Here is a 20,803-nt window from a genome sequence, read left to right on the forward strand (position 1 = left end):
GCATAAATTTAAACCTTACCATTCAAAAACTTGGGGCATATGACTGAACATTTGTCAATAATCAAATGAAGTTCCAATAAGCCCCTCAGAAGCAACATTGCTAGGCTTACGTTCTTCCTAGACCTATTTAAAACTATTCATTTTTAAGATTGCAATAGAACTTGATTTTGTACTTCTTATCACTGTACCTGTCAAGCTGAGCTGTACATATTAGTACTGCACCAAGAAATGTTTGTGAGAATCATGCAAGTTTATCTCAGCTGTTTCCAAATAACACAGAGTAAAACAAAACCAGCTTTAAATTGTTTTCTTACTGGAAAAACATCCCCATTTTTTCCAGATCCTGATTTCAACTCAATTATTTCATATTTATTTATGAAAGCTATGCAGTAAATAAATTTCCTTCCAAAAAATGCTCTAAACTCTTAGACAGCATTTTATTTCCTACATAATTTGAGTCAGATGCTTTCCTATACGTACTCAAAACCCAAGTAAACAACTTAAAGGTAATGATCTGTGAAAGAATAACACAATCTTACATTTACACTGTTATTAGAATATAAGGACATTGAGAACAAAACTGCTTTTTTTAATGAAAATAATATTTATCCAATGTGATATATTGATGGATGAGATTAATCTCAAATGCCTTGAAGTTACAGCTTGTGGGACTGCAGACAGATCAGGTAACTGACACATCAAATTAGAAACTGATCTTCAAAACATTTAAGTATGCTTGCAGGACAATGGAAGCATTGGGCAGGCAATGAGCCATTTACCTCAGCAAGCTGGAACGGCAAATACATTATGCCTTAACGCAATTAAGTTGGTAAATTGAACACATCAACTACTTTTAAGTTTTTGATCTAAATTGACAACATTTCCAAATATCAAAAATACCTAAGTGACTATTATTCCAACTGCGCATCTTTTTACCACAGAAAATGAACATAAATTCCCTTTTCACAGTTTACTAAACTGCATCATGCCATTGTTAATTTTATAAGTTATTGATGAAATTATTTTCATGAGATGTATGCATTTATGTTTTTTTTTTTTTTTTTTAAAGAGAGCAAATTGCCAGAACAGCCATTTTAGGAATTTGAAGCAATGTATAAGGTTGTTCCAGGACAATATATGTTGAAGATGGCAAAAATGGGATGGGACTGATCAAAATGATTCCTATAATATAAAAAGCCAGTGACTGCATTACCTGGGTTTCTGATGCAGTATATTTTGAATTCCTATGCACCCCTAAAAGGGGAGGACATGCTTTTAAGTGCCTTTTCCTGTTGATACTGAAGTGCTGGGCAAAAGTATCTTTCAGGGATGGTCCATGGAAACTCCACTGTCTTTCAACAGCTAGAGCTATGCAACATGTCAGCATTGCATAAAATTTTATGAATTCTAACCTAACTCACATGCTAAAAGAAAGATCTTTCAGTATAAATGTCTCAGCTGTCATTACTTTCACATGTAATTGGAGTTCAGCTACAGTATATTTCAAAGGGTTTTCCTTTTCTCAAAACTAAAGGCTGAATTGTTACAGATGGTAATTTTGGCAGATGGTTGTATATGAAACAGAGTTTATAATTAGGCCAAATCTGACTTGTACAATTAAGGCGATGAAGATTTGGAAAATAAGAAGTGTCAGATTGGTATATGATCAGTCTGGTAGACACAGAAAATTGATCATTCACACTTATAGAATATATTATTTGAAAAATTCTTCTTAATTGTATGAATTAGAAGATAAGCAACCTTTCATGCTCAGAGTGTAAACTAAAGCAGGTAAAAAAACCATGGTTACTTAAGTGTATAATCCTTTTTTCCTTCAGTCGAGGTTAATGAGATGGTGTGAAGCAATCTAGCAACTCCCTGCTCCTGAGAGAGGGCTCTCAGCGTCTCCTTCTCCACAGCTTCCCTCCCTCTGACATTCACCTGACCCCTCCACAAGTCAGTAAATTCACAGGCAGTGACTAGCCAATTCAGCTCAGAGACAGAAAACTAATCCCCGAGGAATGAGTGGAGGAGGAGAAGAGACGTGCAAGGATGAGAAGACTAGGACTACCCCTTTCGATGGAAGTGACCTCTTGGGCTCACTCTGACATTTATCAAGCTGCATTTCAAGCCATATTATATCTCGTGTCAAAAAGCTTTCCAGGCTGGTAATTGCATGTGAAGGTAGCATTGCCTGTTTTAGCTGCTTCTGACTTTCAATTGTGTTAAATATTTCTTTGCTCTTGTACCAAGAAAAGATCAGTAATGTCCAGTAATCATTCTCTCTACTACTTCTTGCATATCACTCAGTAGCTTCTTGCCTTCAGCTTTCAGTCCCCCTTCATATGCACATTGTTTCCATATAATGCCTTTGCCTATTTTACAACCACTCTTTCTGTTATATTCTTTTTTCTGATGGGACAACCAGGACTTTTTTCAAGATGGCTGATTATCACCATCATAAAGCATTACAGCTTTTACATTTCTCTTTCTGCTCCTACTGCATCCCAATACGTTGGCTGATTTGTTCTACTATGGGTACAATACAGGGATTTTTCATCCATTTTTTCTGACCAGATATTGCTACAGCAACTTTAAAAAAGAGCTTGTCAGTAGTTTTTATAACCAATGAAAACTGCTGTTATTAATGTAGTTACAATCAGTTCAAAACATTCCTTCCAAAATGCATTCCCCTTGCTCTTCACCACCCCAAACTCCACTTGCCATTGTGCCATCTGTTGTCCTATCTTCTCTAAACCTTTACAAAGTTCCTCAGAATCGCCTTTAATTTCAATTAACCTGAGTAATTTATGTAGCTTGCACATGCTGTCATCAATCTGTGAACCCTCTTATCAGATTGAACTATATGAGATTGCTAACAATTAGAGAACATTACCTGTTAGGTTTTTGCCATGTTATAAATGAATAACTTATTGCTGCACTTAGGTTTCTGTCCCTAAATAATTTTTCCTCAAACTGTTATGATAAGGGAGATACAATATGGGGCTACTTAGTTTTCATCTTAGATTTTTTTTTTTTTAAATCTAAGTAAGTATTTTCAATGCTTTATCTTTATTCACCCATTTTGAAACAAAAAGAGTTTTAGTACATAGAAAACATATCTTTTACAGGAGCTGGGCTTTTCTATTCCTTTCATTGAACTCTATTAATATCGAGTTCCCACCTTCCTTCTACTGACTGATTTAAATACAGCAAGATCTGCTGACAACACAACAATAGAGGCAAGCTGTTAAGAAAAATTCTTTTTTAAACTCTGGGCATATTCATTAACTCTAAAGACAAGAATTAAGAGTTAATTTGTTAAGAGTTACTATATATTTAAGAAAATGAAGGGAACACCATGATCACCTATTTTTACAAAGTTATAAGCACCTTGACTTCACTGAAAAATTAACCTAAGTTATAACTTATATCCTGCCCCAAACTTTAGACCTGCTCACACAAACTGTAATACTAATATCCTGGTGGTTTGTGGGTGGGTTTAGTGTTTGTTTGTTTTTTTGTTTTGATTGGGATTTGTATAGGCTAATGACTACAAACTCCATCAAAGCGATTCTAGTACTTCGGTGCTTCCACACAATTCCCTGACATTTCCAGGAAGAAGAGGCGCGTTCCCATTATATATATCAACGTGCAAGTGCTCTCAGCTTAGAGCAGAGACACAGGATATAACCCAGCTAAATGCATTGTCACAGAATTGTGAACACAGAATTAATATGAATGTAATTCAAATGCTGCCTCGGTGTTTTTGCTTGAGTTATGTTAACTAGAGAGAACTGTAAATATCTAAACTTAAACCTGAAGCTCCACTTGCGGCTTTCCTTAAAAATGGCAGAAATTGTGGGGTAAACATACTGAAAGAAGAAGTTGAGTCAGTCAGTTTGCGGCTTGGTGTGACTATAGAGATGCAGATACAATTGGAAGAAAAATAATCTGAGAAAAAAGCTCCCTAAGTCTGTAGGATTTTGGAGAAATATAAATGCCTATTAAATACACATGCTTATAAAATGTAATTCTGAAGTCACCAGTAATACAGTACTCTGAATGCAGCAAATAACTGACAAGAAACGTTAAGTATCCTCACAACATTCACAATGATGCGACAGAATGCAACCTTGTGGAAAGTCAGCCATTTCATCTTAATTTTACTGATGATTTTCACAGGGGTTACTTACAAAAAATGCAGTTGTAAACTGTGCGTAGTGCATTTACTTCCTATAGAGCTTTATATTTGGTCAAAAGTTTTCATATGAATTAGAAAGAACCACAGTTGTCATTCGTGGAACTATTCTTCCGACACATGTTCAACAGCAGCCTTGTTACAGAGGTGCTGATAGAGAAACTCATGCACATATTGACACAATATAATATGATTTCTTAGATGACTTATACACCTGGTTCTCACAAGTTTCCTAGCATTGCTCTTAAAGAGGACACATTAAGTCACCTGGCTTATCATGAAATTTCTTTGGCTTATGTAATTAATGTCACAGAAAATATATCCCATCATTGCGATGATTAGTGCAAATCTCCTCAGAGTATATACTTTTCAATGATTACACTCTAAAATTCCAGTAAGACGTTAGGTATTTTTCATAAGTGATGCAGTTTCTTAGCAAGTTTACTTAAGTGATACTTGTCAACTCGTACAAGAAAAAAAATTCTTCCCAGCTTTGTAGGAACTGTGCCATTTGCTCTGAAATAAGTAATGGAGTGTGTATGTTAAGAAGAATCTATCATAGTTAATAAAGCCAAAAAGCACATCATAGTTTGACAATTAGCACTTTAAACAGGTACAAATTCAACAGTAACTGAAATAATGTTCTTGGGTGCAAAGCAAGAGGGACTTGTTTAAATAGAAATAAACGGGTAGGCTAAAATCAGATTAACTTTACATATGTCTCAGACCATTTGTAAATGTCAACAACATTCTGTTACAGTTGGAAGTAACCAAAAGTACTGTAGACAATCTGCCTATTACTGGCAAATGTCTAGTTGATCCCTAAAACCCATGTGTGAGAAGAGTTTTTTAAAATGTGCTAAGGAGAAAAAGACGACAGAGAGAAAATTCACTCCAGTTAACTTAAAGACTGTTTTAGGCCAGAATTTTTAGAAGGCCAAATGAACACACCAAATTAGGTATTTCTAACATGGTTAGGTAACACAGCTGAGAGATACAGGAGAAAGCAATAACAATTACTTCCAAAAGGATTTCCTTTGGTCTCAATAATTAGCCAACTCTTCAAAAAAAAAAAGCAAGGATTTTCTGACTATATTAAGAAAATTACCAAAGTTATAGAGGAAAAGGTACTGTCACTCCTAGAAATGGCAGACCAATATATCAGAGGGCTCTTCATAACTGTATTAATAGTGTCATCATAAACAACATATTCCACAGAACAATGGATTCATTCTAATTCTGAGATGCTTAGTTTTTACAGAAAAGACAAAATACAAGAAAAACAGGTTATTCAGAGGATTAATATTTGAAATGGGCCTCAGAAATATTGTTGGAAATAAAAATGGCCACTGGACAGGCTACTACAAAAATTATAGAAAACATCCACCAGAGATGAAGCTTACACTACGTGGAAGGAAACAGGATGGTGACAGAGACACCTTTAGTATTTTGGCTGCCAGAAGAGCTAAATTTTATTGTCAAAAGTAAGGATGCTGATTTAAATGCAACTGAGGCCAGGAAAGGTGCACAAAGGAATGAGGGTAGCACTGATTAGTTTTCCTGAATGGGGAGAGGAGCGAGAAACTTGAAGGATGAACAATAATTTTTAGATATGGGCTTGACATGTCATGATAGGAAAAAAAAAAAAATCCAGAAATTTTGGTCATAGACATGGGGACGACAACAAAATCTTTCTGCATCCATGGCAGAAGAAAATTGGTGGAGGATTATGAACATTACCCTGCTTAGGAATGGAGTCTAATTTTAAGAAATAGCAAGATTTTCACTGGATGTAGTAGCCTGAAACGAGGGCTTTCACAGCCCATCTTTACACTATTAAAGGAACAAATGCTGAAGAAATTCATCAGAACAGTTTAGAACAGGCTATGATTATGGCCAGAATTTTTAAAGGACATGGATTTAGAGAATGCATGGTAAATCTAGGGCACATTCTTTGCCAGGGATTATAATACAAAAGATCAAAGGAGCTTCAGTGACAGTATTTAAACTTACGGTTCATAAATAAGGTTCATATTTCCTCGAAAATAAAAAATGCAATACACATCAGAAGCATCTAAACTGGTGTCAAACACAGAACTGATAGTTTTTGCTATTGGAATAGATATGTAAACCACACGCAGAAGCACACTAATTTGAAAAATTACGCAGCAACTCAGCAATAATGAATATTGGAGATTTTTTTTTTTCCTCCTTTTTAAAATAACCACCAAAAAGCTCTGTTTATTCAGGAACATATTTTTTAATCCAAACGAAAGAGGGTGCCAAGGCGTGTTATACAAGCTTCCTAAATTCATTTGGCTGACTAATGTTCCTATTCCTGCATGCTTCAAAGTAGTAAAAGAAAAACAAATCTCAAGGAGAACTGACATTCAGATCTATATCAGTTTAAAACATAATGCATAATATTGTCTGCTTGCCATTTAATGCAAGAGACAAATTTTGCTGAGTTCATTTAATAAAAAGCAAATGGAGGCTGGAAATTAGAGGGCTGGAACTTAGGACTTCTTTGCAATAAACCATTAGCATGTTTAAATTTCAACCTCCCTAAATTTCTAAGCACTTCTTTTCATTTAGTGAATTATTTTGCATATATGCAGCATATTATTAATTTAAATGTATCACGATGACTCCTCACTGCCTTACTTCAGTCCATTACCTCAGTTAGACCACAAAAGTCAGCACCTTGGTATCCTATACCCATTTTAGACACAATTATGAAGTCTCCATAAACAGAGAGAAATTTTTTTGATCAACATGAAATGGAGGAACAAACTTCCCTACACACTTTAAAACCTCCACATCTACAGGCACTGTCCAAAAATAACACTTTAAAATAATGAACCCTGTACATCAGTGTATTACTCGGAGTTTTCAGTATGTGCTGTAGACTTCATTCTTTTGTCCAGGAGCAGGTCTTACAAAAAGAGTTGCTCTATTATTTGCAGAGTTCATTTTCTGTTCTAAATGGAACTAGATTGTCAGGGTATGTACAACTTAGTTTTACAGTCTGACTTATATTGCCAGAATAACTTTCTTCCAAATGTAATTAGAGGTCATGTGTTACTAAACAGATCGAAGAATCCATCCAGTGACAGTGTATCATACTGCAAACATAAATGGAAGACATATATTCGTTTGCTACTGCCAAGCAAGCACAACTTAGCAAGGAAGTTTTTTTCTTCTTCCATTTCCAAAGTCATATAAAATGTATATACCTGTCACGTATCATCATGAAACTCCTTTCAAAAAATAATTGAGCATTATTAAGCTCGTGCTCATAAAATGACGAATTAACTTTACATGACACTGAATTCAGAGTTTCACAGTAAAGAACAAAAATACACAAAGAAAAATCTATAGATCCATTTGACAAAAACAGTTTAAGATTATCCTGTACAGGATTCAGATAAGCCTTTATTCCAAGGAGGTTCTGTTGTGCTATCCTCTGCCTCACTTCTCTCATGATAAAGCATGGTGTGAATACACACACAGATTGTATCTCTACCATAAAGGAAATACGCACCGTTGGCACGTATTTCTCTGCAAGTGTTATTCTAGGCTGAAACTGGACATTCCCAGGGCTCAGCTATGCCCACATTACATACAGATTTTTCAAATCTCTTGGGCAGAGGGCTTGCACACCACGCTTAGGACCTCCACTGCACAGAAGTTTGTGCACAAACATAGGCTGGCATCCAGATAAAGAATACTGGATGTGTACAGCTGTTTTTGCATGGTGTGTGTTCCTCTATGTATGTTGACACTGGTTCAATGGGATGAGATATTTGGATTTTTTTGATTTCTTCACAAATTTCATTACTTGCAAGGAAAAAAAGAAAAAAGTGTCATTCATTTAGGAGGAAAGACACTGGAAGGATATCAGTACAAGTGACCCTGCCTACACCAAGTTGAGACATTTCAGCCAAAGCAAATGCAGAATGTAGGTGCTATCATATTTAGGGTGCTTCTAAAAACTTCTTAAGGTAATTCTAAAGAAGAGACGGTAGAGTGAACTGGACTACACTTATCCTTGGCCTTAACTGTCAGTGAACTGATGTCCCTGGAGCTGATGGCAACAGAACAAACAAAAGGAAGAAGACCAGATGAATAAGATGATGGATGAGGGTTTATTGTCACGGAGACAGTTAACATGATTGCATTGAAGCCAGGTTCAGTCACATGGGATGGCCATGCTTGGAATTATGAAGCTACATGAACAGATAGGACTGGCAGACTGATGTTTTCGGACTCTGATTTGCAGATGCCTAAATCTTTCTGAATGGCGGTTCAGAGGTTGGCACGATTCACAATCTGTGAATTTGGACTTGTGACCTGAAATACAGTCCCTCCTACATTCCTAGTTCATGTGTCAGCCACCCTCAAGATTGACCAAATAAACCTAGCAGCTCAGTTAATTTGGTCTTAAAGTATGATTTAACTCAGGGGCCTTAAAATCTTAATCTGTGTAGACCCAGTTCAGATTTGGAGCAACACTGAAGTTCCACTTCAGAGTCTGAACTAGATTATTTTTTTTCTTTTCTTCCCTCTGACAGAATGCGTAATTACTTTATGTTGGGTCTGTCTGAGATGGAGTTAATTTCCCCATAGCAGCCCTCATAGTGCTGTGCTTTGTACTGGTAGCTGGAAAGATGTTGCTAACACACCCGTGTTTGGCTACTACTGAGCACTGCTTACACAGCATCAAGGCTGTCTCTCTAACATTCCCCCCTCACCAGTAGGCTGGGGACAGGCAAGATCTTGGGAGGGCACATAGCCAGGACAGCTGACCCAAACTGACCAAAGTGATATTCCATACCATATGACATCTGCTCAGCAACAAAAAGCTAAGAGATGGGGGAGGCATTCATTTTTTTCAACATTTGTCTTCTGGATCAACTGAAGCCCTGCTTCCTGGCAAGTGGCTGGACATGACTTGCTGATGGGAAGTAGAGAATAAATATTTTGTTTTCCTTTGCTTCCACATGTGGCCTTTGCTTTTGCTTTATTAAACTGCCTTTATCTTGACCCCCCAAGGGTTTTTTTCCAGCTTATTTTCTCCCCGCCCCCTGTCCTGCTGAGGAGAGGAGTGATGGAGCAGCTTGGTGGAACTTGGTATCCAGCCAAGGTCGACCCACCACATACTTATACAAAATAGAACAGCTTCAACAAGGCAGACTGGATGGTTAGACCCTTCTTGCAGACCTAAGTTCCTACCCAAGAAAAGATGTGAACCTTTGTCTCTCTCACTCCCGTGAGTATGCTTAGGTAAATTCTTTCAGATTAGCCTTTTTCTGTCTGGATTGAACCAAAGTTGTTCACAAAACCAGAAGGTAATCTCTAGAGACCATACTCATCCTCTTGTCACAGCCCAACCTAAGCCTGCAGGCTTTGCAGAATGTCAATCTGAGCTGAAATGTGCAACTCACATCTGCCCCAACCCCAATGCTGCCAGTACACACCCGTCTCTGACTTCCCAGCTCTGTTGGCCAAAATCAGTGAGAAGTGAGTGACGGTAGAGGAGTACCAAGATATCCAGCCTGACCCCTAGAAACTCTTCAGTGGAACATTAAGAAATACCATGCGCATGCCTGTCAAACAGGTGCCACATCACAGGTAGGAGAAGAGGTAGCTCTTGAGGTTTGGGCTAAATATGACCTTGAGGGTCATTCCTGAACCTGATCTGCTCCATCCAGTAGGTTTTGCAGCAAAAATTATGAAAAACAACCAAATGCCACAGTCCCTGCATGCTTACAAGTGCTCTTTAACAGCAGTGAAGGTTTGGGGCTAGCAGGCATCTGAAAGGAGGGTCTACAGCAGACCTGCTTGAGAGCGCCTTCCAGAAGCCCCGTCAACAAGCACTGCTGGCCCTGCAGGGGGGAGCCCGCACGCAGCCCTACTAGCCTGCACCACCTGGTCTCACTTCTAGCATGGGTTCAAGTGGTGATGGAATAGCTGGAGGCTCAGGACTTACCCACTTTGCAAAACAGTGTGCTCCAGAGCATGGCTCCAAAGCAGTGAGTACCACAAGGGACTCCTTCAGGCAATACCTGCAGTGACATCTTAGACCCGATGCTATTTTCATCTTGCGCCTAAACCTAAGTCTGCTCCATGCAGCAATGATAACACAAAAATATGTATAAAGCAGAAAATTCCTAATCAGATTTAAAAGTCGCATTCATCTACCTCATATGATTTAAACATTGTTTAAACAGAAACAATAGCCAATCATTCACCCAGTGGTTATTAGATAACAATAGGAAATTAGAGGATAATTTATTTTCTACATTATTGTGATCCAAAGTGTTATTAATCTGAACTCCAAAACTGCTTTTTATTTAGACATACAGTAGAAATAATGTCTTCATTAGTGTATCTACTTTCATTGACCCCAGTTATTATGCATGCTACCAGCTTTAATCAAATAAAATACTTCACACTATTTTCATTTTCTCTGTAACTGTAACATTTTTCCACTTTTCATCTCATAGTAAAAAATGTCTGATACTATTTACATTTGTCAATAACTACAACCATCCAGCAAAGAAATCTATATTTTACATGCTCCCGCAGTCAGTTATTTCACCATCGGTAATATTTACGAACGTCGGTTTTGCAGGTTTACATATGACTCAGTACGCAACGCAAACGCGGGCCAATCAACAAAAATAAAGAGGAGCACTACCCCTTCTCCACTCACCTTACATTTGCCCATCTCCTTTTTCCACAAGTGCACAAGGAAACAAACAAAAAAAAACAAACCAAAAAACAAGTGGATTTGCAGTGTGTTTAAACGGCTGACTAACCTCAGATTTGGCATACCAAAGACCAGGGCGAGAACAAACGCTTTCGTTTTCATCTGTCAGCTCCCACACCACTCAAATGGAATTGCGTAGGGAGATTTTTCCTGCCTTGCTTCAAATAAATGGGTGTTGTGTTTACATACTGCATACTGAGCATTGCCCACCCGAAGCCAAGGGCTGCATCTTGCCAACTCTTAAGTTTCGTACAATATGGCGATTACATGAGCCAGCATACCATTAAGGCACATAACAAAACTCAGAGAATGGCACTGTCAGCTTGCAGAACTGTACCTGAACAACGGAGAAACTGGATTTCAGTGTGATGGCAGAACTGGGTCAGAAGCAGACTGGGTTAGCAGCCTCAGTTTAAACTACAAAGCCCAGTGCCACGTAGGTCACGGAGATAAAAAACTTACAGGCGCACAATACAAGCAGGCAAAGGAAAAAAAAAAAAATAATCAAAAGATTACTAAACATGCCTTACAAAATGCTCCCCCACCCTAGAGTCTTCCAGGTCATCTGCTGTTTATTCTCCACACAACACTTTATTCCAGGATGTTCTTTCCAGCTGCAGTACTCACAGACTGGCCTCCTCTGAGCAGAGTCAGAGCCAGGGAAAAGGGAAAGAGACCTTAGTCCATTACTCACTGTGAATAGCACAACATCTTTCTGGCCCCAGCAAGTTCACTTTTTCTATCTGATGAGCAGCAGATCTATACCTACCATGAACTCCAAATGTCTTTTAGTGCCTAGTGGGTTTTTGTTTTTTGGTTTTTTGGGTTTGTTTTTTTTTTCAGAATGAGCAAGAAAGATTGGAGATCACAGCTCACTATTTCCCTTAAAATAATGGCTCTGCAAGCTTACATCTATGTATCAGATACCTGCTTTGCATTTCTGATTTAGCCTGCCAATATGAGACCGGAGCGGGCAATTCATGTACTGATTCTTTTTCCAGCTACTGTTCCATAATAACTTCTACAGAGGTTCCCACTTCAGTGACACAAACTTACTGCAGATAAGACAACCTAAGAAGGTCATTTAACTGCCAGCAACAACATACACATTCAGAGGTAAAAAGCCAAGCTCAGATCTAAGACCCTTCTAATACTGAGATTTTCTAAGAGGTTGTGCACCTGACCCACTGCTGAAGATCAAGTGTCTGAACCATCTATGATACCTTAACGTTAGCAGCCTTCTGAGCTAGCCCCATGGGTGACCCTTCCTTGCAGTGTATTTCTTAGTAACTTAATCCTATTTAGATTGTCTCCAAATCAAAGAACAGGGAAATCAGAAAACATGTTTTTGCAAGACTGTATCATACTAGCACCACTCATCCTGTTTTGTTCAAAATGTAAAGGCTGTCCAGACATCAGTGATATTTTATTTGTTATGTTAGCACACAAAATGCCATAAACTCACTGCCGATAATACTTTTAATTACTAAGTATATGAGCCTGCATATCGTCTCATACAAGTAATCCTTCAATGAGATTAATTCATGGAAGTAGTCTCATAGTCTCATTGAAAAAGGATTTGTATGACTGGACCCTAAATGTTTAATCAAAATTTTAAAGGTATTATTACTTAAAAAAATATCCGGGAGCTGTTGGTACTTTTTAAATGGGGGTTATATATTTATCAAACTGTACAGTTTCAGAAACAACCCTTCTAGGACTGACAGTGTTGGGGAACATGCTTTGGCAGTTCCTGTAGCTTTTCAGGTTAAGACTGATTTAAGTAAACTGACCAACCTGCTCACTTCAAGTCTAGTGTTCAGCACGACTCTTCTCTTTCAGCACTTCCCTTGCAGACGTATGACTCAGCTACTCCTTCAGCTGCACTAGTTATATATTATCCCTGTATAACATTACCTCAAACATCAAAATCCCCAATTTATTTTAAGCACTATCCAGTTATTACTTCATGTTTTCAAGGCTCAGTGATGTAGTGGTTCCCACTTTCTGTACTATGTCTATTGCAGAATATTTTATTATAAGAAACATTAACTTCTTTTCCTGGCTTCCCAATCCTGTTCTTTTCACTATGCCAGTTACTAGTCTAGACAGTGGCAAAAGTAGCCACAGGAGAGCATAAAGACTAAAATTTACTTTAATGTACAGAGTGCCCCAATGTGCTTAAGTCCTCCTTCTTGTATCCGCTTCACTTGCTCTTTGCACAAGGGTCTTCATGGTTTTAATGGAAAGTCTTTCTCAAAGTATCTCCTGCTCTGATCCCCTTGGAATGATTAATGGTTTGGTATCACATTTGTTTGCTAACCCTTAAAATGAAGGAAACAATCCTTTGGAGAGCTAAGAGTCTGTCACTGTCTCAAGAAAGCAGGAAGCATAACTGCTTGAAGGCTGACAGATGCTTCACCACCATGACAAGAAGCTGTTCCACAGGCTACAGTTCGTGAGCCCCTGAGTCAAGCCATATGGTCCTGAATGCCAAGACTGCCTGTCTTTCCCACTTTATTGGGAGAGAGGGATCATTCCTGCTTTGCTCTGAATTTGCACAAGTGCTCTGTTGGTTTTAGAAGTTTATAGTTCGTATGAAATAAAACGCTTGACTGCTTGCACTCATAAATCCTCATTTGTTTGCTGAACAGTTTTTCCTTCTCTGAAGAAACAGCCCTACATGTACGCTTCATGGGCTAGGATAACATCTTGTGACTTTATTGCTATCCATCCAGATATTAAATGAATGCATATAACTAAGCATACATAAATATGGCTCTTACACTTTAAGAGACTCTTTCCCAACTAAGAGGAAGTTAGTTGCCCAACTATCTGTTCAGCATATTTGACCAAGTTTGTATATAAGGTCTGAAACAACAACTTTGAGGTTCAAGGCATCTTTAATCATCTAAAGGGAATAACAGCAATGGATATACGCTGTTAGAGTTCAGAACTGATCCGTTAAGATAACACCTCACTGTATTTCAGCATCACAAAAACTAAGTCTCCAAGTTCTAACTCCTTAAGCATGGGTACATTCTCCAGTACTTTCGCCAGCTGAGATTTAAAAATATCAGAAAGTGAGTATTTCTACTTCCTGTCATCTCTTGAAATACTATTTAACTGCCCAAAAGACTTCAGTAAGGTCTTCCCCCCCCCCCCATTTTATTTTTAAAAATATGTTATGTCTTTGCCAATGACTGCATGCTGAAGTGTCCTCAGACTACTGATGGACGACCCAGCAATTGCCAGGAAATATATGAAGGCAAGAACTATCTTGCTTCTAAGCATGAACTGGAGGGGGAAGGCAAAAACCCCCAGCGCAGGACCAGCGGTGTGCGGGGTCCGTGCGTTGCTCTCTCTCAGAGCTCGGTCTCGGCGCTGAGAAGCCCTGGCTCTCAGGTCAGCCAGGGTGGAGGGTACCGGCACCTTGCAAAGCCAAGGCTTAAACTTTTTCGAGTTTCCCTGAGCTGCTTCTTGTTAGGAGATCATTTTTCCACTCGTGTCTGTCCTCATCCTTCCTTTAAAAAAAAAAACCCACAAAACCAAAAACCGCACAGCACAGCGATCGCAATCTCTACAGAACTTGGAGAAATAGTGGCAGGGACCCCCACAGCGGTACAGCGGGGCTCTTCACGTCGGGGGGGGGGGGGGGAGCGGGGGGGCGGTCGAGGGCGAACGCCGGGGGCTGCCCGCAACCCCGACCCGGCACCGCAGGCTGGAGAGGCTTGAATGGAGCCACTGAGCAACAGCAGCCGCGGCGTTGCTGCCTCCGATTATTTCATGCTTTCGCACTCAGTTCGGCAGCGTGACACAGAAAACTGATTTATGAAGGCAATTTTTCCAAGTGCCTTCTGAGATCTCCCATGGCTCAGCCGCCCATCCGGCCGCTTGCTGCAACTTCTCCAGGAGCTGAGGGCGCCGAGGGCAAGACCAGGCAGTAATTTTTTGTCTCCCCCCACCCCGCTCCCCCATATCGCTCATCAGCGGCAGCAGTCCCCATCGCCGGCGCCCCTCACCTTTCGGGCCCCCTGGGAGTTGCCCGCCCCCCAGCCCCGGTGTTGCAGCCCGGCGGCTGCCCCGACCCGCGTACCCCCCTCCGCTCCAGCAGCCCCCCCACACTGGTCCGCAGCGGACCTTCTCCGCCGGGGAGCCGCCGTCCAGCCCTGCCCGGCAGGTAGGTCCGGCGGCGCCCGGCCGCCCCCCGGCCCCGCCGCCCGGCCTCACTCACTTGTGCCTTCTTCATAAGGAACGGCAGCGCTGCAGTCCAGCCCAGCCGGCCGCGTGCAAACTCCCGTCAGCGGAACTGTAGCTCCAGCATAATGCAGCAGCCGATAGTCCACGCATTGGGGTTGCCCACGGCGAGCCCCGCGCTGCCTCTGCCCGCCCCGCTTCCCCCCTGCGCCGCGCCGCGCCCTCTCCCCACGGCGTGAGCGCCCGCACTGACTGGAGCCCCCGCCGGCGGCCGGCCAGGTCTTTTATATCTGCGGTCTGGCTCCGGCAGCGGCGGCGGCGGCAGCCCCGGCAGGACACGCCTTTCCCCTCCCTCCCGCCCGCCCTGCTGGAGGACCGGGAGCCCAGGCAGACCCCGCAGGGAGGGGGAAACCCGAGTAAACTTAGGGGAAGTCGGAGGCAGGAACAAGCCGAGCCTGCCCCTTCCCAGCGCAGGGGGGGGCGCGGCGGGGAGCGGCGGGGGGGGGGAGGGCGGGGGGCGCTCAGTACCGGCCCCAGTGGGGTGGGGGCAAGAGGGGCTTTTCCCGCCCGATGCCCGGGGGCTCGGCGGTGACCGAGAGAGGCGGCCGCAGACGCCCGTGCCGGGGCGGGGGTCTCCGGCCAACCCCGCGGTGGGCTCTGGAAACTCTCCGGAGAGCCGCCTGCCGCCGCGGCACGCCCGGTCCGTCAGGCTGCCGGCGCTGAGCCCAGCCCTTGGGTCGGGTCCCCCCCGCCTCGCCGGTGAGGAGGGGGGTCCCTCCCGCCGGGGCGCCGCCTCGGCCCGCGGCGGGGAAGGCAGCGGGCTCGGAGGGCTGGCAGAGCTCCCGGCAAGTGCCCGGTATTTTCGGAGCAGCATTCATCTGCGGCAGCGGCGTGCACACCCGGGAGGCAACTCCGGATTCACGATTTCCATTTCAGTGCTGCCTTTCCATAATCGGCGAATACAAGTTAGGCACGGGAATAAGCATTTCAGCTAGAGCTTGGAAACTCCTTTTACCTGCTCCAGTCACAGAAAAGTTGTGGAGCAGTGCCTCCTAATGCTTGTGTAAAGGTGATCCTGCAGGTCTTTTAGCATGCTATTACAATTGGCATACCGTGTAAATAATGTATTAGTGTTGGGTGTGGAAAAACGACACTTGATTTTTAGTGTGTGGAGTCCTGCTGGCAAATCCATCCCAGCAGTAGCGGCAGAATTTGAGTCCTCGTCAGAGAAGACAGCTGTGAGGTTAACACAGACTAAATCTTGAGCGTGCATGAGGTTGAAAGAAAAGCGGTTTATGGAACTACCATTTCCTGAGATAGCAGTCTTTGGTGATAATTAAAAAGCATGTTAACACGGAATGAGGAAAGAATAGCTTGCCCAAGTCTATGGTCATTTCCTAAGGGAGATTAGATATGCTCAGAGTACACAGTGAGATTATTTCATTAGAAAAGGTTGTCTAGTTTTAACCTAGAATTAATGGCAAGTTTTCAAAAGACTAGGTTTCTGCCAAAGATGAGCTGTTCAGGTACAGAAAGATTTTGAACCCATCCCCAACTCCACTATATATTTGGGTTTCAATGTAGGGCAGATAAACATCTCATCTCTCTCTGCCTCTATCCAGTGCAAACAAATGGGTTGATAATTTTCTTTTACAGCATGACAGTACTGATGAATTAATTACAGTTTTTTGCATTTCTTGATTATTACCATGCTGAATTATCTTGGAGTTCTTATATTACCCTCTGAGCTTTGTCAGACTGCCTCTAAAAGGTTGTGGTTCAAGCAATAGACAAGCAGTGAAAGGGAGGAAGCCTGTAACAACAAAAAAAATCAAGGACCACACTCACTGAAAGGGTATTTTGTGTATCACCTAGTGGTGATCAACCAATACTGCTCCCACAGTCTATGCGTTTAGCAAATAGGGCCAGGAAATTAAAATGTTATGGCATATTTCCTCCTTAGAACAGATGAGAGGTTTAGTCTCCTAGGGAGAAGCCCTGGAAAGTGTGAAAGAGCAGTCTGTCATAACAGTTACCTACCTTATGGAAAACACTTCTGGTCTTTCTCTGCCTTGAGTTCCATCACAGTCCACCGTTAGTCATGACAGGAAAGCTTTAGTGGATGTCCTGTATCCAGCTACCTTACTGATAGCCATGCAGAGGTAGTAAGACTCTTTGGTCTAATTAAGTTTCTTTACCATCCTGACATCATGCACATTTTCTCTCCATCCCTGATCTGAGTTCTTGAATCTGCCCTTGTGTTTAACCAAACCCAGCTATAGTGGGATAATGCCCGTTTCATCTCTTCCTTTACGCTGGCAATGTGCAAGCGTATTACTGCTGACATTGACTCAGTACGTTTTGGTAAGTCTTTTCTGTGAAATTCGGAGTTTAATAGTTTAAACTCAGTAATAGCTTATGTCCATAACCCATAAGAAAGCATGCTTTTATTGGTTTTGCCCATTTCCAACATAGCGCCAACTTTTGACTTACCGGATGAGAACTGGTTAGCCATGGACCATTAGCGCATTGAGTTTCCAAAGTGCAACTGCAAACCACATTCAGTCTTTTATGTCCTGCCTCATTTGCATTTCTAAATTCTTGAGGGTGAACACAGGCTCTTCTCTCAGTTCTGTGAAAACCTGTTTCTTCACAGAGAAGTTATGGAAAATAGTGTTGGTCATCGCAGCTCTTCATAGGATTTGGTTCCACCCACTCAGCAGGACTGTCCTTCACCAGGACATATATACGTGTATCCATGTGTATATGGAAATAGTAATAATTAAGCATAAATGATGCCTTTCCAGTCTAGTGTGAATGGAAGTGTCTCACCATCTTCTGCAGATGAAAAATATCTGTTAAGTGCTGTTTATTCTGGAATTTTATGGAATTCTGCTGTGCTTTCTATAGCTCCAACCATGAGAAGAATGACCCCACTCAGCGTGTTGATAGCTTGGCTGCTGGCTGGAGCAGCCAGGATCCGGGAATATGCACAATCAGATCCAGCCTCAGCCGCTGAGGTTGCCAGGTTGAAACGTGCACTGCGCGAGCTTGGAAAATTGAAAAATTTCTCCTATGAAACTATCTGAGCTATGAAGGCAAACACCAGTGTGTACGTATTAGAAAGATAACAGACTTGATCCCATCTAATCTGTTACAGACTCTGTGTGGAGGCCTTTACTAGCACGGAGGCCCAGTCTGTAGCATTAGCTCAGTTAACTCCTCTCCACCCGGTCTTTTTTGGGGACATAGAGTAATACATACAAGCTTTCTTAACTGACTTCAGGCGGATAGAAATGAAAACTAAGAGTTAAAGTTGATGTATATACAGTCAAGAAGCTCAAAAGGTGCCCTCAAGCTTCCTTAGGTTTTATTTACAGAAGTACTTGGTTGTAGAGGAATCGCTTCTCTACAGAAAAGAAAAACCGTGCAAAGTTGCAAGGTCTACAGAAAATTATGTGAATTACTTTGATATTGAGGAAATACATTGAGATAACTCACTCCTTAGGAGGTCTTCCCTATCTTCAATACCACAAAATGTACTTGGTGTTATGTGATTGAGAACTCATATATTCTAATCTCAGAGCACAACCACAACTGACTATAAGTACTTTAATATTGGATCAAAGTATGCATTTTGAATTTCTAATTGAGCCTTCTTATGCTTAACAGTTACCAAAGTGACTGTTGGTTTCTTTTAAGCGCCATGCATCCTTTGTGCTTTAAACAGATGACAGGGAGAACTTTTGTGGTTATTCAGTATTACTAATCAGCAAGTAAATGAATGACTCAATCAAGACTTAGGTCCACAGGGACACCTACACCACTATGGAGCTGTTTTTATTTCATTGAGCACCATAAGAGCACAGGATTCAGATGCTTTTTTTTTCATTCACATGATCTGGTTCTAAAGATAAATTTGCAAAAAGCTGTTTCTCTGTAACTGTTTGATTGTCCATCATATATTAGTACAGACTGGCATTTTAGGGATAACAAAGTTGTTATATGGTAAAATCACTATCTGGCCAGTTCATTTGGCAGACTGATTGGTAGACCATCTGGGGGTTAAATGCAATATTCTGGGTGAATAGAGATATGTCCAAATTAAAAAAAATATTGAATAGAAATTCAATTATTTATTGAAATGATGGTATGAGTAGCTCAGTACCTCACTACGATGCTTCTTTAAAAAAAAATCTGTGCACTCTGAAATCCCTTTAGATACAGGAGAGAGAAGCAGCAAGCAGTGCAGCATAGGACTGGAGCCAAGTGGCTTCAGACTATTGGAAATCTGTTCAAGAAGTGCCAGTGAAGGAGGCTGGAGTTGCACAGTGGTGTGTGAGACTCGTTTGCCCAGAAGGAGCTATGGAGACGAGCAGGTAGACAAAGCTAGAGCATAGTCTTTGTTTTCACTGGAAAGAAAGTGGGCTTTGTTCATCTGACTACCACCCTGGTCTGAAATACTGGTGGAGGGAAGGAATGACAGATTTTTACTGAAAGCCTAAAACTGCTTCTGGTATTAGTGCCTGCTGGTTTACTTTGCAGTAAAATGACAGTTTTATTTCCATTAGTATTTCACAGCAGGATAATTAGCATGCAAAAGATACACTGTTGTAGTAAGAAAAGTTTTTGGCAACGAAGACAAGCCCAAAATAGAAAGTTGTACTGATGTTGTTAAAACTTGATCAGAGCCCATAAAAATATAGTTGTAGCTGCTAAAAAGTAAATGTCCATTTCTTGACATACATGAAAGATTCTTCCTACTATTCTTTCAATATACTGCAGTTTTAAAGCAGTCTAAAATGAGTATCTGAAGATCTCACTGACATAAGGGAATTCTCAGCTACAAAAAATTGGTATATGGAGAACATAACGGGAAAAAATGATGGTGCTGGACTTCTGTCATCCTTGGCAATCCCCCTTTGGCTGATGACCCTCCCGATGTTAATAGACATTAATAGAAATGTGAGGCTCCTTGACACTCTTGTAAAGTTTTGCAGCCACTAAAGTTCCAAGATCAGAGGACACCAGCAATTCAAAGATTTTTTTTTCATTAACTCAGAAGTTTTTTTCACATGTGTGCTAAGAGGGGTCTGATTCATCTGGGATTGCACTCAAAAACGCTGCATCTGCTTTTGAGGAATTACTTACATGTGTGATCTTGGTCCAGATTAGGGAGACTTGCTGGCATGCACTGTGATTACTCTGTCGGCATGCTTCTGTTTCCTTCTATGGCGAGGGAGGTTGCAGGGATGAATGGTGCCCATCCAACTCTGGTCTTGGCATTTGGTCAGAAAGAGCCCAGAGTATGTATTGTGACGGACAAATTGGCTGTTTTCCAAGCCTCGAGTTTGCACGTAACCATAGTGCACCGTGCTGGGGTAGTTGCTAGTGGTTGTGGTTAGCACGGCTCAGTTCACCAGAGTGCAAACACCACCTCTGTCCTGTTTCTGAAATGATGGAATACCCAACCCATGAGGACAATTTACTCTTCTTTTCAGAGCTTTCTGTACTGGGTTTGGCTGGAGGATTGGAGAGCAGTGCTCAATTCTCTGTTCAGCAGATACAGTTAGTAGTTCTAACTCTGAAGAATATTCTATTCCTGAAGTCCGCCAGCCATCTACTGTGGA

General features: G+C 41.4%; 1 protein-coding gene across 1 annotated transcript in view; it reads right to left on the reverse strand.

The window, feature by feature from the left end:
• Nucleotides 1-15,225, reverse strand: part of KITLG (KIT ligand) — a gene marked incomplete at both ends in the record, with an annotated part of 52,215 nt that extends 36,990 nt beyond the window's left edge. Inside the window, one exon of the mRNA XM_082004722.1 lies at nucleotides 15,073-15,225. Coding sequence (XP_081860848.1) covers nucleotides 15,073-15,225 — 153 coding nt within the window. The remainder of the gene's footprint in view (nucleotides 1-15,072) is intronic.
• Nucleotides 15,226-20,803: the final 5,578 nt, after the last annotated feature.

This window comes from Phaethon aethereus (assembly GCF_964289735.1).
Source record: "Phaethon aethereus genome assembly, chromosome: 1".
Lineage (NCBI taxonomy): Eukaryota > Metazoa > Chordata > Aves > Phaethontiformes > Phaethontidae > Phaethon > Phaethon aethereus.